The sequence below is a fragment of the Rhinoderma darwinii genome, chromosome 1 (genome assembly GCF_050947455.1).
Source record: "Rhinoderma darwinii isolate aRhiDar2 chromosome 1, aRhiDar2.hap1, whole genome shotgun sequence".
Lineage (NCBI taxonomy): Eukaryota > Metazoa > Chordata > Amphibia > Anura > Rhinodermatidae > Rhinoderma > Rhinoderma darwinii.
Window position 1 is genome coordinate 405,986,521 of NC_134687.1, and position 24,420 is coordinate 406,010,940.

Here is a 24,420-nt window from a genome sequence, read left to right on the forward strand (position 1 = left end):
CATGTATGGACTTGAGCGCCACAGCAATGTTTACATGTAGTAGCACTCATTTCAGTGGATGCTTGGGGAGGGATGTCATTTTTTACAAATATGGTTTTGAAAAATCATCTTATTCCTTAACAATAAGAGGGCAAAATAGAAAAAATATGTGCATCCCGGAGAACCCCTTTAACTGCTATGCCACTCTAGAATCTCAGGGATAACACAGGAGTACTACCACAAACTTCTAAACCACATATTATTTTGAAGAAAGCTTAATAAAGGTAGATTGTGCAGGTGACACATAGGTGGTAAACACCATCGCTCAATTGTCTAAGTAAAAATGTGAAGGAACATATCACATTGCAAACATTTTGCAACACGTTGTATGTACTTAAGTATATATGTAAGTAAGTATGCATGTAAGTATGTATGTAAGTATGTATGTAAGTATGTATGTAAGTATGTATGTATGTATGTAAGCATGTATGGAAGTATGTATCTAAGTATGCATGTAAGTAAGTATATATGGAAGTATGTATGTATGTATGTATGTATGTATGTATGTATGTATGGAAGTATGTATCTAAGTATGCATGTAAGTAAGTAAGTAAGTAAGTAAGTATATATGGAAGTATGTATGTATGTATGCATGTAAGTATGTATGTATGTATGTATGTATGTAAGTATGCATGTAAGTATGTATGTATGTATGTATGCATGTAAGTATGTATGTATGCATGTAAGTATGTATGCATGTAAGTATGTAAGTAAGTATGCATGTTTGTATGTATGTATGTATGCATATACGTACATATGTATGTATGTATGTATGTAAGTAAGTATGCATGTATGTATGTAAGTATGCATGTACGTACGTACGTACGTACGTACGTATGCATGTATGTATGTATGTATGCATGTAAGTATGTATGTACGTAAGTATGTATGCATGTTTGTATGTAAGTATGCATGTAAGTATGTATGTATGTATACGTTTAGGCTGTTCCTTTTTTCCGTTTACTACACAGGGAAAATGCACTGTTTATAAAAAGTGGCGAACAATTGGCTGTGATCAGCCAACAACACCATGCCTACACCATTTCAAATGACGAACTGCAAATATTCCAGCCTGACAGATCACCTTTTTAAAAAATCATCCGAAATGGGTGAAATCTCCAATTTAGCCTGATTTCTATCTAATGTGCAATGTCGGCTGCTTAATAGTACATGTCTGCACAGACTGGTGCAGGAAAGTTTACATAATAGGTGGACTAGTAAGACATCTAGAGCAGGGGTGCACAACCTGTAGCCTGGGGGCTACATGTGGTCCGTGATACTGTTCTGTGTGGTCTCCAACTGTCAGGACACAGATATGCTTGTCTATGACATGATAGTCCAGAAAGATAAGGTTGTCTAAGTACATCTACATCCTTCTGATGCACAAAACAGAGTGCCGTTATTAGACAGCAGCTCCATTCTCTCTTCCCTGCACTGATTATAGATATCAGTGCAGTTCTTGGAAGATGTATGTGAGCGCCCTCTGGTTGCTCACATGTATCTTTCATATCAGGGAGAAGATGAACGGCAAGGAGAGGCACGCAGTAGTCACTATTGGGGGGAGCAATGTCTGTCTGGCACTGCTATGGGGGAGCTGTGGCTCTGGCACTAATGGAGGGTCTGGCACTGGTATGAGGGGCACTGTGTGGCTGGTACTAATAGGGAACACACTGTGTGGCTGACACTATTATGGGCGTGACTGTGTGGCTGGCACGGTTATGGGGGCATTGTACGGCTGTATAAGTTGTATTTTAAGCAACTTGAAGAAGCAATTCAGGCAAAACTGTTCATGTGTTATGGCTGAGGGGCTGTGCATGACTGTATTCTCTTTTTGCTGCTATTTGAATCCCTATGTCTATGCCCTGCACTAGACGTAACGCAGTACGTCAGTTTAACCCAGAGTGATCTTTTAAAGGGACATTTAGTTCATATTCCTGATCAATTGTTTGGCACTTTAGAAGGGAGGAGATGAGGTAGAGAGGTGGCTGTGCATGCATGCTTCTCCATTATAGTTTATAGGAGTGCCCAGTTGTACCCCTTCACCTGTCAGACATTATGGCTTATACTGTCAATATGCCATAAATGTCCGAAGTGGGGATACCTCTATAAGTTTTCTTGCAGTCTTTGAGAGCGGTACAATCTGTCAATGTGGCCCTTGGACCAAAAAAGTTTGTGCACCCCTGCATGGGTGTGCTTACCTACTCCCTGAAGCTTGAGAGAACAGAAAGGGAGATGCCAGGCCAATGAGATTGGTGTACAGTCACCAAGTAAAATATAGACACAGATCAAGATACAAGCAAGCAGTTGTGGAAAGAACTATGTGAGCTTCCAGCTATATGGGCTTGCCTGTTGACTGTAAACTTTTGAATTCTCTGTTTAAGGAAGATGAAGCTGTTGTATACAAAGCACAATACAGACGTGAATGTAGAGGATTGCATTCTGCAGACACTCTTTATTTTTTACTTTGTTTACACAGTATGTACAATAGTTTAAGAAAATATATAGATCTTCTGGGAACAGATCTACTCTTCATCATGGAGTTTTTGCTGTGGAAACACAATATAAGAAGAGAATATATCAGATCATGTTGAAACTGTTAAATAATGAAACTGTTCAAGTAATTAATAAGCTAAAATAATTAAGAATTATGCCAACCCAAGCTGTCCTATGACTATTGGGGACTGTTGTGGTCCAAAAAGGGGTTTAACATCATATACTTCCCATCAGATAAACATGTTTTACTGTATGAATACAGAATACATCATCTATAAATCACACAAAACCTTATGGATGATTTCATATGGTCACATGATATGTGGCTTTGTTTATAGAGTGTTGAACACGCCATTGATGGTTGCATAAATAGGAAACAATAGTAAAAGGAGAATCATGAATGTCAGTACCGATGCAGAAAGTATTGACATAACGGAGTCATGTTGTAACGTCCGTGGTCACTGACCACGAACTCCTTCCATCCAGTCGACACCCTTCTCTCAAGAGATGTCTGCACATACGGCCATCCTGCTCCACAGTGACCACCAGGGTGCGCTCACGAGCTCTGTCCAGACTTGAGAAGCCAGAGCGCACGCATGTTGGTAGTTGAGCTGATTGCTTCAGAGCACCCTGGGCTATAAGAAGGTCCCAGCCCCATCCTCCCACTCCTGAGCTTTGTTGTATATTCCTAGTCTGTCTATGTGATGGCCTCCTAGTGTGTTACCTGTACCTGTTCCAGTTCCTGTTCCTAGCATTCCATACCTTCCTGGTCGAGCACTGTGCTGTGCCAAAGTCCACGTCTTACCTGCTTCACCTCGCCTGACGTCTGCCTGCTGCCTAGTCCCAGCCGAGCCTGCCCTGCTGCTGTCTGAGCTGCCACAGGTACCTGTACAAACTATAGACTTTCGCCTGCGCCCTGTTGGCCAGCTGCCTTACCGCCAAGGTGGTACGGCCCAGTGGGTCCACAGACCCTTCGTGACACATGTTATTAGTTGTCGAGTCTTAGTCATGGTTACTAACTTACTACTGTATTACTGTTCTAGGGAGATTCATTCAAATATTATTAGAAGGTATCGAGGCTATAAAAATTAACAACACTGACCTTGCCTCCCACATCTCGGCTTTTGGCTCTCAATTTATTGACTTGAGACTCTGCAATGTCTGCACGTTCCTCAGCTTCATCAAGCTCATGCTGGACCTTACGGAATTTGGCCAAGTTTGTGTTGGCTTGTTCCTCCTATAGGTAAAATCCAAAGAAAGGTGTTTTTAAGAGAAAGGTGAAATGAAGATAAAGATACATTGGGTAGACAGTACTGTTTTGGTAACTTAATAAACTTACAGTTTCTTCTGCTTGTCTCTTATAAGCTTTTACTTTAAGTTGCAGCTTATCAACAAGGTCCTGCAGGCGAGCCATGTTCTTTTTGTCCTCTTCAGTCTATAGAGACAGAGGTTAGATATATGGAATCTATTCAAGCTGTGATATACATTATTGTGAAAAAATATAATATTTTTTCTTTTGAACTTTTACATTAACTCCACACAAGTTTCCTAATTTTAAGTTTTTAGAAACCTTTTATCCTTATATCATACCTGGTAAGTGAGTTCTTTAATGCGTCTCTCATACTTCCTCATGCCCTTTATAGACTCTGCGTTGCGCTTCTGCTCAGCCTCCAGTTCATTTTCCAGTTCCCGGACTCGAGCCTCCAGCTTCTGCAGCTGCTTCTTACCACCTTTCATGGCAATCTGCTCAGCCTCATCCAGACGCTGCTGAAGATCCTTAATAGTTTGCTCCATGTTCTTCTTCATCCTTTCCAGGTGAGCACTGGTGTCCTGCTCCTTCTTCAGTTCCTCTGCCATCATGGCAGCCTGTGATGTGAAGAATATGTAAAAAGCATATTATTTAATAATTCCTCCACCATAATGGCAAACAGATGGCCAAGAACTAAATTCTTAGAACTTTCTTTTTACAAGATACGTACATCAGTAATGGCTTTCTTGGCCTTTTCTTCTGCATTGCGACATTCCTGAATTGACTCTTCAACCTCTGACTGTAGTTGGGCAATGTCAGACTCCATTTTCTTCTTCTGATTGATCAGGCTTGTGTTCTGTGCAACACAACAAAACACATTATGACCAAAGGATAGTGGAACTAGTGGAATGGAAGTACTAAAATCTGGAATGTATTTGGTTATGAAGAAAAATTACAGCGGTAAAGGATCTTTGTTTCAGGAGTTCTGGAAACCATATATGAAGGAATGTAACTGTTGACCATATCATTTTGTACATTCATGACTACTTAGAGTAAGACATTAAATTTTGTCTCTGACCTGGGAGTGCAGAAGTTGGACTCTCTCGCTGGTCTCTATTAACTCTTGCTCTGCAAGCTTGCGTCCTCTTTCTGTCTGCTCCACCAGAGATCGCAGTTCCTCAAGTTCAGCTTGGAGCAGCATGTTTCTCCTTTCCACAATTGCAATGTTTTCTTTAAAGTCTTCATTGGCTCTGAGTACATCATCCAATTGAATTTGGGTGTCCTATGAATGATAACATTAACTGGTTAAGAGTATGTTTCAATATGTAATTACATGTTATTATAAATGAGCATTCATATGTCTCAACATGACGTCTACAAGGAGTTATCACTGTTGTTGAAATTGTTCTTTTCCCTCTGCAGCTTTAATTTGGTAACTACACATCCGTGATCAAGTTTATTTTTATTTATTTGTTTATTTCAGACTGGAAGCCATGACATTTATTTTACTGTTATTGTAATTATGAACAAATACTCATATAGAATGGAAACTTACTTTAAGACTGCCTACTGCCATCTTCAAGTGTTTGTGGGCCTCAGCTGCAGCTCGATTGGCCTGGCTTAGCTGAATCTCCATTTCATTAAGGTCTCCTTCCATCTTCTTTTTAATCCTGAGGGCCTCATTGCGGCTTCTTGTCTCCGCTTCTAGTGAAGTTTGAAGTGAGTCCACCAAACGTTGGTGGTTCCTCTTGATTTGTTCCATTTCTTCGTCCTTTTCTGATAATTTGCGCTCAATCTCAGACTTTACCTGGTTAAACTCAAGTTGGGTGCGTAAAATCTTCCCTTCTTCATGCTCCAAAGAGGCCTGAAAAGTAAAGCCAGACTTTACTAGGCTACACTTGAGAACAAATTTAGATTAATCATCATGCTGTTCACTGGAAGTTTAGGTTCCTCAACCAAAGTAATATAGAATCATATATATATATATATATATATATATATATATATATATATATATATATATCTCAATATTTGGAACAACTTAATTCCGCCTCTTATTTCCATGGTGTCCTCACCTCAGCTTCTTCCAAAGCAGACTGAAGTTCCATCTTCTCCTGTTCTAGTTGTTTTCTAACTTTTTCCAGTTCGTGTATGCTCTTTCCACCCTCCCCAAGTTGCTCTGTTAGGTCTGAGATTTCCTCTGTGGAACAAATCTTTCTTGTAGTAAATCCGTACTTTCATCATAATGCTATTTACATTCCTCTGTATTGTTCTCTCATAACCAATCACTCACCCATTACTGTTATTAATATTTTTTTGTTAAAAACTTAATTTAGTCAATGTTATCAAAATGTATGCTCAAGCTAACGTGCTTATACACCGCAGCTAATCTTAACAAATATAGCTGCAGTGTAGAGCATGAGGGAGAGGTAAGGCAGCAGCCTGAGCCACTGATAAGAGAAGGGGGTGTTTTAGACTATGGCTTTATTCATAATTGTGTATTAAGGCCTGATTCACACGAGAGCTGCGCATCTCGGATGTGAAAAACTGCAGTTTTTCACGTCCGAGGTGCATCCGTGCTCGGCGCTGCGGGACGCGATGTCACGCATCCACTATAGTTGAGAGTCTATGGAGGCATGCGTGATGTGTGAAAAGAACGGACATGTCCTATATTCGCACGGATCCTTCACACGGTCCGTTGAAACAACGGCTGTGTGAACGGCCACATTGAATTACATAGGTCCGTTTAACACGCTTGTGTAAATAAGCCCTTATAGTCAGTATTTTGCATCAGTAATTGTAAGTCAAAACCAGAAGTGGGTCTAAAACACGAAAGAGGTCCAAATCTTTTTATTATACTCTTCTCTGTTTGTGATCCACTCCTGGGTTTGGCTTCCAAATGCTGATGCAAAATCCTGACCAAAATACGCAAGTGTGAATGAGGCCTTGCGGGTATGGATTACCCATGTTTTTTTTTCTTAGACCTTAAATGGAATTCGGCTTTAAAGTTTGCTTAAAACATAAGCTATTGTCTAACCTTGAAGATTTTTGTTTTCCCTCTTCAAAGTCTCAAGATGCTCCAGCGACTCCTCATAGGCATTCTTTAGCTTAAATAGCTCAGTGCTAAGTGAACGAGCTTCTTTCTGAGAAGACTCCAACTCAGTCTGTGACTCTTCAAATTTCTGTTTCCACTCTGCTAGGATCTGAAAAACAAAGAGATTGTTACAGACATACCACAATACATTTCCCATGTTTCTTTCTCAATAGTTGCTTATAGTCACCTTATCAAAATTCCTTTGTTTTTTGTCCAGTGCAGCAGATGCAGCATTTGACCTCTCTAAGTCAACCATCAGGTCTTCAATTTCATTCTGCAAGCGATGTTTTGTCTTCTCAAGAGATGAACATTTTGCATTTACAGCCTCTACAGCCTCTTCTGCCTCCTGGAGCCTTTGTGCTAGTTTCTTCCTACCAGAAAGGGTGTATTGAAGTTGACAGATTACAATATATTCAGATTTTGAAGCTGAGCCAACGTCTAATAACCTTAAATAAATTAGCAAACATCACGCATGCAAATGCAAACAGGTATCATGCATTTTACCAAATCATGTCACCCACCTTTGCTGCCCCGAATGAAGAAGAGCCTTCTAACAAACAAGCTTTATGCTCGTCTTATACAGAAGCATGAAACATAATCCAAGCAAAAAGCTTCTCTGTTGAAAGGAATTTTAAAGCTGGGATGCATTCAGACACTTGCCTATGTTAAAGAAGCAGTGGATGACAAGAGCAATGTAGGGATGGAGCCAAGCAAAATTCAACAAAACAGAACACATGAAATAAATAAAGGAAGGAAGTAATGATACACAGGTTCAAAGAAGTTTAAGTCCTGTTAATTGTATAATAGGACAATATTAATGTGCTAATATCTTAAATCATCGAACTCACTTGGCCTCTTCTAGCTCCTCAGTCCTTTGAATGGCATCTGTCTCATATTTGGTTCTCCATTGGGCCACTTCTGAATTGGCTTTAGACAAAACCCTTTGCAATTCTGCCTTGGCTTCTTGTTCTTCTTCAAACTGCTCTCGTAGCAGATCACAGTCATGGCGGGCAGACTGAAGAGCATGAGCTAGAGCATTTTTAGCCTTTAGAGAGAAAATACAATTAAATTGCTTTACAAAATGACACATGTCAAACTGAAATATTGTTAGGTACTTCCAAAATTATTTTGCTTATATCTTCAATATCTTAATATGTCGCAAAGGTTTAAGAGGTTCCTTCCTCCTAAAATGATTACCTTAGACTCTTCCTCCATTTGTCTCTTAAGGTCTTCCAACTGTTGGGTGTAAGTTTGTTTTCCCCGTGTCAACTGAGATACTAATGCTTCTTTCTCATCTAGCCTGCGTGACAACTCCCCATTTTCAGTTTGCAGCTTTGCCTTCTGTGAGACAAAGTCACTCAGTGATCTTTGAGCCTCTTCATACTTGGTCCGGTGCTCGTTCATTTGATCTTCTAAAGTACGACTCAACTTCTCTAAGTTAGCCTGTACATAGATAATGGAAAGTAAAGAAAACAATAATTCAAAAAAATGACATATCTTAAATCAAAATAGAATATACATTTAAATACATTATGATTAGATAACATTCAGAACTAAGAATATGAAAGTTGTTGATTTCACAGATGGTCATTGTAATATTCTTAATGTACTCTGATGTAATTTAGTCATCCATTTTCATCTGGCATTTAAGTTCTCAATAGTATTATTGTAGTAGTCTCTATAACACCCAGTTTTAATCTGTACATTAGAGAGATGAGCTGTTATCAAATAATGATTACATAACAAAGTATAAATATTACATACATTTATGGCTGTACATTAATTTTGATGCATTCCCAGAGTTAGTCAGGAGAAGACAATATATAGATGACTTATTTTTATTCCCACCTTGGCTTTTACCACCTGTTCCATGTTGGATGCCACATCATCTAGCTCAAGTTTAAGTTCACTCTTCTCTTTTTCCAGTTTTTGTTTAACCCTCTGAAGGTTGTCAATCTGCTCACTGAGTTCAGCGACAGAGTCTGCATGCTTCTTTCGTAGTGTAGCAGCTGTGGCCTCTGAATGCAGAGTGGACTCTTCTAGATCTCTCCTGAGTTTCAGGAACTCTGCCTCCCGCTTCTTGTTGAGTTCAAGTTGTACTGAGGTGGCTCCTCCAGCCTCTTCCAAACGCTCGCTGATTTCCTCCAACTCTCTGGAAAGATCAGAGCGAAGCTTTTCTACTTTAGCCCTTGCTGTTCTCTCTGCTTCCAGTTCCTCCTCCAACTCTTCAATACGCGCCTTAAGAGAGGTGGAAAAATATGCATTAGTCAGTTTAAAGTAACGCTAAGGCTGGTCATCCATTATGTATGTTAAAAGAATCTAATGTAACTTGTCAGCCAATAAGAGGATACTGGCAAAACATTTTGAGTATACCTGGTGTTCTTTCAGTTTCTTCTGAAGTTGAATGCTGAGTAATTGCTCATCCTCAATTTTGCTGTTTTGCTGGCTAATCTCAAATTCTTTCCTACAATGGGAAGATAATAATATGGATGACGTATCTGTAATATTGGTAGCCTGGAAACATACAAAAGACTATTTGTCTGTTTGTAGTGTAACTGAATTATAAAAATGTAATGCATTCTATCATACTCACTTCTTTAACTTCTCTTCCAGCTGTTGCTTGTCATTCTCAAAATCCATAACATTCTCTTGTGTCAATTTCAGATCACCTTCAAGTTTACGCTTAGCTCTTTCTAGATCCATTCTTATTTTCTTCTCCTGCTCCAAGGATCCTTCAAGCTGTGCAGAACAAGCAGTTTCCATTAGTGACCACAGTCAATGTTTTTACGCTATGCATAGATGATAACAGATATAATAATTTGTGCTACTTACATCATCAACCTGCTGCTCCAGCTTTGCTTTTGATTTAGTGAGAACATTGACTTTATCTTCTTCTGCTTGAAGGTCATCAAGGGTTTGCTGATGAGCTTCTTGTAGAGCCTTTTTCTCTTTGGTGAGTTTGGCAATAATTTCATCTAAACCTGCCATTTCTTCAGTCAAGTTCTTGACCTACAAGAAACATATATATATATATGTGTGTGTGTGTGTGTGTATATATATATGGATTAGATACAATTAATAGGAATATAAGAAAAGGAAATATGACTTCTTTTCATGTAGAAACAAAAATGATCACCTTATTTTCTGTGGCATGTTTTTCCTTTTCTACTTTGGCTAAGGTTAGCTCTAGGTCATCAATATCCTTCTTGAGCTCAGAACATTCATCTTCCAGCTTCCTCTTCTTAGCAGTCAGTTCTGCATTCATCTCCTCCTCATCTTCCAGCCTTTCGGTTTGCTCTTTCAATTTGGCTTCTAGCTGGATCTTGTTCTTGATCAGCTGCTCACATCTCTCCTCAGCATCATTTAAGTTGTCTTGCTCCTACAATTTAATGCAGAAACAATTTTTATTTGGTTACCCTATTAGGTCACACCATCTTGTATCTCGGAACCAAAATACTGGCATTTTCCTTTCTGAACTTAACACTCAAAGATTGCACCTAAATAATATTACACTTAAATATATAAATATAACTATAACAAGTTAACTCCTTAACAGCAACAAAGAAAAAGAAATGACAAGACATTGATTTTGTTATTAATTTGTAGGTGATGTATTTTTCATGATGACATAAAATTGCTTTATACCATCACTAGATATGTTTCGACTTACAGATTGAACTTGTAGTTGCAGATCATTTTTCTCTTGCAGCAAAGAGACCATCTTTTCCTCCAGCTCCTTTCGTCTAGCATCAGATTTCTCCAGGGCTTCTTTCAACCTCTGGAACTCTTCCTTCATGTTCGCCATTTCCTTTTCTGTCTCTGCACTTTTCAGCAGAGGCTTAATCTTAAAGTACAGCTTCATCCAGGGCCAATTCTTGACCCCCATGAAAGCACGGATGTTCCATTGAATTACCAGAAGAGCATCTCTGAGAAGATACAACACAGAGTGAATTAGCAAAGATATTAACACTATAATATGACTTCTTTAAATATCCTACAATAAAAGAATATGGCCTTGTTAATATTTCACCTGCGCTCCAAAATCTTCTTAAACTCTCTTCTCATCAATAATCCTCGAGATTGTGCTTGAATTCGTGTAATAATTCTAGAGAGTCGCTCGTCCCTCATTTCCTCCAGCAGACCCAAGAGACCAGCTTTGAAGAACACCTGTAAGGAAATGTGATATATAGATAATTAGTGGTTGAAACTTAAATTAAATAAGAAAACTATAATCCATACCATCATTTAAGAGTAATGAAAATGCAATGTCATTAAAGTATCACCTTTGTATGTCCAAACTTGTACTGAGTGTGATCAATCTCCAAAGATCCTAGAAGTTTTTCTGCCCCTTTTCTACTATCTATAAACTGTCCTTCAGGTATGGCGGCAGGATTCAAGATTCGGTAGCTATGCATAAAGAAAAACAAACATGTAGTATAGGGGTTCAATTACATTTCATATAGAATGCAAAATCTGACAGGAACGCCCGCCTACCGCTGTCTGAAGTCACCATAAAGGATGCGATTGGGGAAACCCTTTCTACAGATTCTGATACCTTCCAGCACACCATTACAACGGAGCTGGTGCATTACCAAGGGATTGTCCATCTCACCTGCCATAAAAAAAGGTACACCTTTAGAAGGAAATAATAGTTAAAACAGCCATGATCAGTACTTAAAGGGGTATATATTTGATAGGTGCTGAATGTTAGATCAGGGCACCTCAGCAGTAGGCCCCTTCCCATCAGCATGTCTGCGGATGGGAGGAGTTGTATGGAGCGGTGGCCACGCATGTGCACTGATTCTCTATACAAATCTATGGGAGTTACGGAAACAGCTGAGTGAGTGTTCCCTGGGCCAATGTTATCAATATTGTACTGCAGACATCCAAATCATACTCATGTAAATTGTAAATTATGGTAAAATCATTTGGATGGAGGAGTCTGAAAATGTTAATTACTACCTGGAATCTTCCTTTCGTTTGGAATGATACAGCGCACAAAATGTGGGTGAGTGGTTTTCAGGTTGGTCATTAGTTTGTTAAGATTCTCCTGTTGAAATATAGAACAGGTGTGAACAAAAGACCTATGTGCTATAAAACACATAAACAACGCACAAGGTCTGTACAGGGAAACAAAATATATATATATATATATATATATATATATATATATATATATATATATATATATATAAAAAGAAACTTTGCAGCACTCCAATATGAAAAAAGTGGTGGTTTATTCACTCCAGATACAACAGCAACGTTTCAATCCTACAATAGGATCTTTATCAGGCTTGATAAAGATCCTATTGTAGGATTGAAACGTTGCTGTTGTATCTGGAGTGAATAAACGACCACTTTTTTCATATTGGAGTGCTGCAAAGTTTCTTTTTCTATACATTACATTACGTCCGAGGATCGGGACGTTTTGCTGGGCACCTGATCAACAATTTCTGTGTGAGTGCTGCTGCTCTCTTTTTTGCTATATATATATATATATATATATATATACACACTACCGTTCAAAAGTTTAGGGTCACTTAGAAATTTCCTTATTTTTTAAAGAAAAGCTCAGTTTTTTTCAATGAAGATAACTCTATACATTGTTAATGTGCTAAATGACTATTCTAGCTGCAAACGTCTGGTTTTTAATGCAATATCTACATAGGTGTATAGAGGCCCGTTTCCAGCAACCATCACTCCAGTGTTCTAATGGTACATTGTGTTTGCTAATTGTGTTAGAAGGCTAATGGATGATTAGAAAACACTTGAAAACCCTTGTGCAATTATGTTAGCACCGCTGTAAACAGTTTTGCTATTTAGAGGAGCTATAAAACTGACCTTCCTTTGAGCTAGTTGAGAATCTGGAGCATTACATTTGTGGGTTCGATTTAAACTCTCAAAATGGCTAGAAAAAGAGAGCTTTCATGTGAAACTCGACAGTCTATTCTTGTTCTTAGAAATGAAGGCTATTCCATGCGAGAAATTGCCAAGAAACTGAAGATTTCCTACAACGGTGTGTACTACTCCCTTCAGAGGACAGCATACACAGGCTCTAACCAGAGTAGAAAGAGAAGTGGGAGGCCCCGCTGCACAACTGAGCAACAAGACAAGTACATTAGAGTCTCTAGTTTGAGAAATAGACGCCTCACAGGTCCTCAACTGGCAGCTTCATTAAATAGTACCCGCAAAACGCCAGTGTCAACGTCTACAGTGAAGAGGCGACTCCGGGATGCTGGCTTCAGGGCAGAGTGGCAAAGAAAAAGCCATATCTCAGACTGAATAATAATAGGAAAAGATTAATATGGGCAAAAGCACACAGACATTGGACAGAGGAAGATTGAAAAAAAGTGTTATGGACAGACGAATCGAAGTTTGAGGTGTTTGGATCACACAGAAGAACATTTGTGAGACGCAGAACTGAAAAGATGCTGGAAGAGTACCTGACGCCATCTATCAAGCATGGTGGAGGTAATGTGATGGTGTGGGGTTGCTTTGGTGCTGGTAAAGTGGGAGATTTGTACAAGGTAAAAGGGATTTTTAACAAGGAAGGCTATCACTCCATTTTGCAACGCCATGCCATACCCTGTGGACAGCGCTTGATTGGAGCCAATTTCATCCTACAACAGGACAATGACCCAAAGCACACCTCCAAATTATGCAAGAACTATTTAGGGAAGAAGCAGGCAGCTGGTATTCTATCTGTAATGGAGTGGCCAGCGCAGTCACTAGATCTCAACCCCATAGAGCTGTTGTGGGAGCAGCTTGACCGTATGATACGCAAGAAGTGCCCATCAAGCCAATCCAACTTGTGGGAGGGGCTTCTGGAAGCATGGGGTGAAATTTCTCCCGATTACCTCAGCAAATTAACAGCTAGAATGACAAAGGTCTGCAATGCTGTAATTGCTGCAAATGGAGCATTCTTTGACGAAAGCAAAGTTTGAAGGAGAAAATTATTATTTCAAATAAAAATCATTATTTCTAACCTTGTCAATGTCTTGACTATATTTTCTAGTCATTTTGCAACTCATTTGATAAATATAAGTGTCAGTTTTCATGGAAAACACAAAATTGTCTGGGTGACCCCAAACTTTTGAACGGTAGTGTATATATATATAAATTGTAAAAATTCAAATGGTGATTGATACATTTATTTGTGCTTTATAGAATAATATTTGATACACTTGATGCTCACCCTATGCAGAGCAGACACTGTCTGGAAAGAAGAACCCTTTTTCTTTCCTCCTTTTCCTTTTCCGCCACTGTCTGAAGGATGATAGGATAAACATACTTTTGGTCTTCACTTACACTTACAAATAGAATAAATAGAAGCCTCTATTGAGAAAGATCTTACCTGACTCCTGTCCACTATAGTTGGCAAACAGAAGTGCCAGCAGCTTGAGAGATGACTTCTGGTACAGCCCCACCACAGTCTCATTCAATGGGTCCTTGTTCTTCTCTAGCCAGCCACTAATGTTATAGTCCACAGTACCAGCATAGTGGCCAAGAGCAAAGTGAGCCTCAGGCTTCCCTTTGATGTTCCTTGGTTTCTGGAAGTTGTTGGACTTGCCCAGGTGATTATCGTACAGTTTTGCTTTAAAGGTAACATCTGATGCCTTGGGAAACATACACTCCTCTTCAAGGATGGACATGATACCCATAGGCTGTAGAGAGAAAGAGTCTGTTAGAACAAGTCAAGAAAAAAAACACCTTGCAATGTGCATAAGAAGATAGAGCATAAAAAACAAAAGGAAGTAAAAACATGAAATCTATAATACATCTTAACTTTATCCATGTTCCATGCTGGATCTTTCTTATATCGGTCGTGGTATTATAAACATGACTGACATAAGTGTTATCAGTATATAAGCATCAGTTCCACTGAAATGATACCATTTCTCTTTAGTTGCATTTCACAGCTGGAGCAGTAAATAAAACTTCTGTGTAGTTTCTGGTAATAGAATTCCAGAGGCATCATATCTTCAAGTTGATGTATTTACATCTATATGCACATTATATGCACAAGGAAAAGCTGTTTTTAAGTGTTGAACTTCATGATTCCATGGTTTGGTTCTTACCTTCTCTATAAGATCAATACAGGCCTGCAGGTCCATGCCAAAGTCTATAAACTCCCATTCAATCCCCTCCTTTTTGTACTCCTCCTGCTCCAGCACGAACATGTGGTGGTTGAAGAACTGCTGTAACTTCTCATTAGTGAAATTAATGCAGAGCTGCTCGAAGCTGTTAAACTAGAAACACATGGAAAATAAAAGAGAGACACAGATGTTTTGCAAATTATTAACTAAAATAAAAAAAATGTAAATGGGCTTTCATAGATTTCAAAATATTTATATAAAACATTAAACTCCGCTAACTAATAGTACAATACTCAGTGTACTACATAGTTTTCTTCTCTTTAAGAATATTTAATGTTTCTTTTGAATTGCAACCTGCTGGAATTTTTTTAATTAAGCCCTTTTTTGTTTTAGTATTTCCCTCTTTAGCCACTAGTATGTTGGTGACATTAGTTACAAAAAAGGTTGTTATCGAGTCCAAATATTCATGTATAACAATGAATGAAAGGGGCTTTCCCATCAGGGATATTTATGACATATCCACAGGATATGTCATAAACGTCACATAGTTGTCGCCACCTATCTCTAGAACGGGGACCCTAAACCCCCGTTCTACCTCTCTGTGTTCCGGCTGAAGCGTGTGATTTCCGTCCATGAAGAAGAAAACAGCGTAGCTGAACCAGTTGTTACATAACTGATTCCTTATACAGTATCTCAGTACAGTATCTTTTTCAAGAAGCTTGACCTAACACTTACATCAAAGATCTCAAATCCAGCAATGTCCAGCACACCAATGAAGTATTGTCTGGGCTGCTTGGTCTCCAGTGTCGTGTTAATTCTCACCACCATCCACAAAAACATCTTCTCGTACACTGACTTGGCCAGAGCCCCGTTGGAGTAGTTCACCTGAATATGGAGAAATGGTCTAGAATGAAAAGTACCAGACAAGAAAAAGGAAGAAAGAGAATGTGGCAATATTAAATAAAAAAATTCTTACCTGTTGTACACTCTGTCCTTTGGTGACATACTCATTCCCAACCTTGACACGAGGGTGACACAAACCCTTGAGGATGTCAGCAGAGTTAAGGCCCATGAGGTAAGCAGCTTTGTCGGCCTCTGCAATACAAGCAAGGCTCATGTAACAACATGGGTCATTTATCTACAACACAGGCAAGTGCTCAGCAAACAACACTGCTGGAATTGGTTATCATTTATATTATCTTGAGTTCTGTATAGTGAGGTATAGAGAGTCCTTTAAAAGCAGTATATGAAGTTTGTTAATATATGAGTGGCCTAGTATTACACACTTACTCAGAAACTGCAGTGCTATGGAGGCATGTTAATGTCCAACCTTTTAAACTAAATAAATACATATACAGTATATATGACTCTGTAAGGCCCCATGCACACGACCGTGCTCGTAATTACGACTCGTAATTACGAGCATGGCCGGGCACAGCCGGCCACGGGTAGCCGGCCGTTATTCCGAGCCGTGCTCCCATTATAAAGTATAGTAGCACGGCCCGTAAAAGAAAAAAATAGAACATGTTCTATCTTTTTCAACGGCACGGGCACCCTCCCGTGAGAAAACGGGAAGGTACCCGTGGCCAACAGAAGTCTATGGGCCCGTTATTTCGGGTCGTAATTACGACACGTAATAACGGGTGTTTTTACGGTCGTGTGCATGAGGCCTAAATAGTTATATAGCTATATAGTTTTTACTGCACATATGACTTCAATATTGCAAGGACATAATCCGTTCAGTCATCAAACGTATATGTGCACATCATACCCTCAGTTCCATCAGGCTCTGCCTGCTCTTCCCTTTGCTTCTGCTTGAACCTCATGTTTCCAGAATGCATAATAGATCCAGTTAACTTATAAACTCCGACTTTTTCTTCAGCAGTAAAGCCCAGAACGTCAAAGGCATTCTGTGTTCAGAGACGAAATCATAGAAATCAGACATCGTAGAAGAATATTTTTTTTGGGGGAGGCAGGTAGTGATGAATACGTAAAGGTAAGACATGTTGGTATCAGTTTGGGGATAGAATAAAGGAGAGAAGAGAAAGATGCGAATAGAGGTTAATCACAATGAGCTTTGTAAATCACAATCCTCAAAATATTTTGTACCATTATAAAACCCTCGTATGGAAGGTGTATTGGATTTAATAAGGTTCAGTCACACTAGTTTCCTTACATCTGTTGCCATCAGTTCATCAGCGTCATCGATGGAGGCGACTGTAACTTCTCCTTGGGAGATGTAGGAATAGTCGTATGGGTTTTTAGTGACCAGAAGCATGTCTGCAATTAAGAACCCCAAATGTTTCAGTAAGAAATGTAATAGTAGGAATTATCCAGTCTCTCCAATTTTACATAGAATGGGTGACTTTTTATAACTTATATTAAAAAGGCTGGAATGTAAATAACGGCATTTGAAGTTGTCCTGTCAACATACACAAGGAAATACACACCAAGAAGCTCTGGCTTTTTATTGGACAAGATCTGGTAGAAGATGTGATAATTTCTTTCAGACCTCAGCTGGAAGATGCAGCGGGATTTCTCCAGGAGATCTGGGGAGAGGAGAGAACTTGAGTTTTAGAAGTTATTAAAGAAAGTAATTGGACAGGAAAGTAATATAGATGAAACAGTGGTAGGTGATAATAGACTGTCATCTTAAATACGATTCTGTTCTTTATCATATAAATATTGAATATAGCTTAATGCTAATATAAGATATTCATCATTGAAGACCAGTGTATTTTTCCCAACCAGGGTTCAGTGGAACCTTGGGGTTCCCTGTCACTGGTTATCTGGAACCAAGTCAGGGGTTTATTGGGAGAAAGCTCCACATTAAATGCAGAGACTGGTGTGTTGATCCTCATTCTACTAGTTTGAGCCATTTCTCTTTCCATACATTGACTGACTCTGATCTTGTTGGCATAAGTGCAATGCATATTGCGGTACATTTGGCTTAATATACAGGGTGGGCCATTTATATGGATACACCTAAATAAAATGGGAATGGTTGGTGATATTAACTTCCTGTTTGTGGCACATTAGTATATGGGAGGGGGGAAACTTTTCAAGCTGGGTATTGACCATGGTGGCCATTTTGAAGTCGGCCATTTTGTATCCAACTTTAGTTTTTTCAATGGGAAGATGGTCATGTGACACATCAAACTTATCGAGAATTTCACAAGAAAAACAATGGTGTGCTTGGTTTTAATGTTACTTTATTCTTTCATGAGTTATTTACAAGCTTCTCTTTGTTTACAGCCATTGACATGTCGCAGAGGTTAACACGTGAGGAGCGGATAGAAATTGTGTTGATGTCTGGTGAACGCAGTACCCGGGTCATTGCAGCAGATTTCAATGCAAGACACCCTACGAGACCACCCATCTCCCATGCTACAGTTTGCAAACTGCTTGCCAAGTTTCGTGAAACTGGTTCAGTGTTGGATTTGCCCAAATGTGGACGCATGAAAACTGTCACTAATGAAGAAACATGGCTGTCCTAGCTTCATTCAGCAAGAGCCCACAGTGTAGCACATGCCGCATGTCACTGGAGAGTGGCATCAGTCGAACATCCCTTCGGCGGTATTAGCTACAACATTATAGGAGGGAGTATGAAAAATGTGTTTGTGTGTGTGTTTGTGTGTGTGTTTGTGTGTGTGTTTCGTGAGTGGAGTTTGATGTGTGCATCCTAGTTAATGGGTTCCCTCATGATAAAACAAAAGTAGACAAAAGATCTCCCCGATCCCTAATGTTTACATTTGCCTTGGAGAGTTGACAGAGGGAATAAACTCACAGGTTTCTATGTCAGCAGAAGCCAGCTTTCCAGAGGCCCCAAAGTGGATTCGGATAAATTTTCCCTGAGAAGTGTGAGGAAAGAAAAAGAGACAGAGACAGAAGAAGTGAACACCACTGACTTGGAAAGTAGCAGATAGATAGGAGTAAAGTCAGAGGAAGAAGGACATGTACAGGAAAAAAGAGGCGTATAAAAGGTTTAAAATAGGCCGTAGAGTTCATGTATGGTAAAACATAAACAACGAACGTAAGACAACATGGAAAATAAGGGGATTGTAAAATGAAGATACTTACAAATCGTGAGGAGTTGTCATTTCTAAGAGTCTTGGCATTGCCAAAAGCCTCCAGTGCAGGGTTGGCCTGGATAATTTGATCCTCCAGAGTTCCCTAAGATTAAGTATTACTGGGTTACTGCTAAGGCAAACACACCTACGATAATAAATCTCTCTAATTCCACGCATTTCACGATCCTCACATTTGTTTTCTGTTAACTTTATCTACATTCTTAGTTCAGCCTTTTTTTATTTGTACCATCAATTATGTCACCCACCACTTGATTGTATTGCCCATTACCTTGTTGGCACCAGCTGCATCCTTTTTTCCTCCGATGGCAGCAATGCTGGCAAAGTACTGGATGACTCGTTTGGTGTTTACAGTCTTTCCGGCACCAGATTCTCCACTAAGGAACATGAAAAGAGAACTAAGCACAGCAATGGTTGAAATCGAAATGATATGAACAATACAACGTAAGGATAAACTCACGTGATAAGGATAGACTGATTCTCACGATCTATGAGGGAAAGGAAGAAAGCCTGTTGAGTGTCTCATTATCATATGTGAATATTATTAACAGTACATTCTCACAGAGCTTATATGTTATGTATACAGGGCAGCACCGTCCATGAGGCGAGATAAGCATCTCGCCTCAGGCGGCGGCTTGCTGCCTCTCTGAGGGGGCAGTGCCACTGAAACCAGCCACCGCCACCCCCTCTTGCAATAATTGTACCTGCTTCTATAGAACACAGGTACAATCACATGCATAAGCGCTGAATGGCCGGGCACATTCCGTACCTGACCATTCAGCGCCTTGCAATGACGCTGATTGGCAGGGCAGAATGACTTGCGCCGCCAATCAGCGCCTTTCGACGACGCGCACCACTTCCGTTGTTTCAACAATGCAAGTGGCGCGATGACGTTATCGTGTTGCTTGCATCGTTCAGCTCCAGCAGACCTGCTTAGAAGAGAGCGGGTCTGCATTGACACAGGACGGCGCGGGAACGGGATCAAGGTGAGTATGTAAAGTTGTTTTTTTTCTTTAAAAAGTGTGTCGCATTATCGGGAAGGGCTATATGTTCAGTACAATCTATAGAGGGGGCTATATGTAGGGAAATATCTATAGTGGGTGCCTATATGTAGGGAACTATATACAGGGGGGCTATGTGAGGCACTATATACAGGGGGGCTATATGTGGGGCATTATATACAGGGCTACTATATGTGGGGCATTATATACAGGGGGGCTATATGTGAGGCACTATATACAGAGGGGCTATATGCGGGGCACTATTTTCAGTGGGGCTATATGTGGGGCACAATCTACAGGGGGGCTATATGTGGGACATTATATACAGGTGGGCTATATGTGGGACACTATATACAGGTGGGCTATATGTAGGGAACTATCTACAAGGGGCAATATGTAGGGCACTATCTACAGGTGGCTATATATGGGGCACTATCTACAGGGGGATCTATGTAGGGCACTATCTACAGGGGATCTATGTAGGGCACTATCTATGGGTGCACTGTCTACAGGGGGCTCTATGGGGGCACTATCTATATGGAGCATTGTGTGTGGGACACAGTGCATGGTGCTATTATAATCAGCGACAGTGTATGGTGCTATTATAATTAGAAGTGCAGTGTATGGCACTATTATATTTATATTTAGGGTGTAGTGTGTGGCATCATGAGAATTTTATCTTTCTTAATAGGTGCGGAAATTTTTAAAAGTGAGAAGCTGAAGACATCTATGCGGAAAACTGCAGAAATGGGCCATGGCCGGGAGAAGTCGACGTAGAGGTCTAGACCAGATGGAGAGAAAAAGAACAACTAGAATCTGAGATAGTCACCGGTGAGTCACTTAATGTAAATGTTTATTCTGCCTCTAATCAGCACTGTAGTCACTGTATGATCTGCAGCGAGATGATAGTTGGTATGATTATTTTTTTTGCGAAACAGCAACTCCCAGCATATCCTTACCATTGTTCGGACCATGCTGGGTGCTGTAGTTTTACGCCGTACAAATCTATATGGCAGGGGTTGCACTATATTGAGCTGTATTTGTGTTGTTGTTGTATTTATGTACTGAGCTTGGTTCTGATGCTGTATATATTTACTGAGCTTGGTTCTGATGCTATATTTATGTACTGAGCTTTGTTCTGGTGTTGTATTTATGTATTGAGCTTGGTCCTGAAGCTGTATATCTGTACTGAGGTTTGTTCAGGTCTTGTATTTATGTACTGAGCTTTATTCTGGTGCTGTATTTATGTACTGAGCTTTGTTCTGGTGCTGTTTATATGTACTGAGCTAATGTTTTAGTGTTGTATTTATGTATTAAGCTTGGTTCTGGAGTTGTATATATGAACTGAACTTTGTTCTAGTGCTGTATTTATGTATTAAGCTTGGTTCTGGTGCTGTATAAATGTACTGAGGTTGGTTCTGAGGCAGTATATATGTACTGAGCTTGGTTCTAGTGTTGTATATATGTACTGAGCTTTGTTCTGGTGCTGTTTATATGTACTAAGCTTGGTTCTGGTGTTGTATTTATGTACTAAGCTTGGTTCTGGAGTTGTATATATGTACTGAACTTTGTTCTGGTGCTGTATTTATGTATTAAGCTTGGTTCTGGTGCTGTATCTATGTACTGAGGTTGGTTCTGGGGCTGTATATATGTACTGAGCTTGGTTCTGATGTTGTATATATGTACTGAGCTTGGTTATAGTGCTGTATATATGTATTGAGCTTGGTTCTGGAGCTGTATATGTCAGATCTTGGTTCTGGAGCTGTAATTATATGGGATATATTTATAATAACAAAATTGCAGGGGAGATAGAATTGTTTTCAATTCATTGTATATTTAATGGGAACCTGTCATGTAGTTTTAACCTCTTGAATCGCCACCATGTGGTAATACATCACCTGACAATATTTCCAAACCTTCCCCTGTATGTTTTTTTCAGATGCAGCAAAATCTATAAAATCAAATTTTAAAATGATGCATGCTATATGCTTATTACTCATTAAAGGGTCATGGGGCGGTGCCGCTATACTGAAGAGTCACACAGTCCTGATTCCTTTCCATGTTTGATTGACATCCCCCTGGCTGTTATACATCACTACCAGTCTCCTCCAACTTTCTCGGATGCGCCATTGCCTTGTACTACTTGCAGCGAGGTGTATTCTGCCCGGTTGCACCGCGCATGCCAGTACAAGTCTGGGGTGCGCCATTTCAATTTTCTCCTCAGGCATCAGAAAAGCTAAAATCGGCCCTGCATGTATATATGGGTTCAACTTCTTGCAGATTATGGTAATAATACAATATATGCAGGAAACGTAGCTGTATGTATGTTGTACATATTAAAATAAAAATATGAAGGTGTCAGACCTGTCAGCATGTACTGATAAGCATTGTCAGAGATGGAGAAGATGTGAGGTGGAGCTTCACTCCTCTTCTTCCCACGATAAGCGGACACAACCTCTGCATTGTACACGGGAAGCGCCTTGTAGGGGTTCACGGTCACACAGAATAGTCCTGAATATGTCTAGAAGGAGGCAGAATAACATATATAGAACCCAGAACTGTAGCTGTGGTAGATAATGATACACTTTAATCTATCACCTTTCAGCATAAGAAGTGATATATAAAATATTGGAATACATTTATAAATGGGGGAAGGACAATATAGATGGGGGGATACTTCCAAAATACACTACAATGTGACAGAATCAGAAACATGCTGTCACTCACATAGATCATCCAGGCTGCATAACGCTCTTTGAGGTTGTACAGAACGGCTGGTTCATGCAGGAAGGTCAGCATCGCCATGTCCTCAATTTTATCGAACTTGGGAGGGTTTTGTTGGTGAATGTCAGCTTCTTTTACAGTGACCGTCTGGAACAAAAAAAATTAAAATAAGTATTAATATTTCACATATTTTATGGCTACCCAAAACATTGTCAAGCAGAATTGATATTGATAGTGCTTTGTTACAAGCTGATACTTCTTACACTATACCATTCACTTCACACTATACAGTATGTTATCCCATACTTTGCCAGATTCAGTTTCAGCTGTCACTTTCCCACCGTCACGGCTGAGGATTTTGGCTTTCACATACTCCTCCTGAGGGTCTGGGATGAAAGCTTCGGTCTTAATATCAAAAATACGAGTCTGAGCCTCTAGCCGTTCCTTGTCAGACTTCCGGAGGAACGGAGCAGCTGCCCCAAAATCAACCATATGTGCGTCACCCATTTTGAAGTCTGTTGAAGTGAAAGACTTAATTAGGTAGATATATACATATATATTATTTTCATAACTAATGTAAAAATGATATGAACCTATTAATTTAACTTGATGTAACACACTGCCGTTTAAAGGGGAGTTAAAGATGTCTATGTTATGCATTAAGCTTTGGTACTAGGTCTTGAAGTCCATATGATGCAGAACAGGGGTCTCCAACCTGTCTCTCTAGCTGTTGCAAAACTACAACTCCCAGCATGCCTTGATGGCATTCCACTGAGGCAACTGATCTAGACAATAAACTTGAATTGTTCTTGATATATAACCATAAACGTTTTCTTGTGGTTTGATAATGTCTTAATGTTAAAAATTTCCATAGCTTGAGCCATCTCCTAAATATGGTCATCTACTAGATGTTAATATATAACTGTAATCCCCAAATATGTCAAGAAGGCAAAGGAGGACACAGGTAGTGAACATAGTTTAATGGTCACTTTTGCTTACCTTGTTCTTAACAATAGGACCAGAGAGAAGACACGTTCTGTAAAACAGAAAAAAAAAGGTTCAACATCAGATGAGGAGCAGAGGCATGGAAGGGGCAGATCGTGAGGATGAATCTGGAAAAGAGTAGTTAACATTTTTGACGAAGGAGTGATAAGAGTCCAGTGATAAAATGATGCAGAGAACAAGCATAGAGCTATTTATAGGTGGGAGAGGTCGATGGGTTGAGTGTCAGATAGATAGCTGAGGTGCTAGAGATGAGGATGAACAAATTACACATATCATACTATGCTCATACATTATATGAGTCCTCTCGTATTACTACTATAAATGTATAACTATTCTACATAATAAAAAGTTGTACGAATAATAGCCTCCAAATTTGAAGCTTTCACTGTATACTTGGTACGCCTTTCCTAAACTGAACACTACTATTATAATAATATAATAAAAAAAAATACTCAACATTTATCACATAACACTTATTACATTGCACACGTATCATATACTATAAGTAATCTTGATAAATTAAGAGTTACCTCACAAACTACTACTACTACTACTACTACTACTACTACTACTCATGTCACTGCCAACCCTTTGTTTTCCTACCATCATACAAAATGGCAAGGGCAACAGT

At 39.5% G+C, this 24,420-nt stretch overlaps 1 protein-coding gene across 1 annotated transcript; it reads right to left on the reverse strand.

The window, feature by feature from the left end:
- Positions 1 to 2,494: 2,494 nt before the first annotated feature.
- LOC142654301 (myosin-6) lies at positions 2,495 to 23,893 on the reverse strand. Its single transcript, XM_075828912.1, has 38 exons — positions 23,784 to 23,893; positions 23,091 to 23,299; positions 22,788 to 22,931; positions 22,425 to 22,581; positions 19,520 to 19,547; positions 19,331 to 19,436; positions 19,052 to 19,144; positions 18,759 to 18,822; positions 17,422 to 17,520; positions 17,148 to 17,251; positions 16,743 to 16,881; positions 15,948 to 16,066; positions 15,707 to 15,856; positions 14,954 to 15,124; positions 14,230 to 14,539; positions 14,071 to 14,141; positions 11,838 to 11,925; positions 11,370 to 11,487; positions 11,159 to 11,282; positions 10,906 to 11,042; positions 10,546 to 10,801; positions 10,012 to 10,254; positions 9,708 to 9,884; positions 9,469 to 9,614; positions 9,249 to 9,339; positions 8,724 to 9,113; positions 8,073 to 8,318; positions 7,724 to 7,920; positions 7,063 to 7,246; positions 6,819 to 6,984; positions 5,857 to 5,981; positions 5,337 to 5,645; positions 4,860 to 5,063; positions 4,512 to 4,637; positions 4,123 to 4,398; positions 3,872 to 3,967; positions 3,635 to 3,769; positions 2,495 to 2,585 (listed from the first exon to the last, which is right to left on the reverse strand). Exons 2-38 carry the CDS (start codon positions 23,289 to 23,291, stop codon positions 2,562 to 2,564), a joined length of 5,814 nt encoding a protein of 1,937 aa, XP_075685027.1. The 5' UTR covers positions 23,292 to 23,299; positions 23,784 to 23,893; the 3' UTR covers positions 2,495 to 2,561.
- Positions 23,894 to 24,420: the final 527 nt, after the last annotated feature.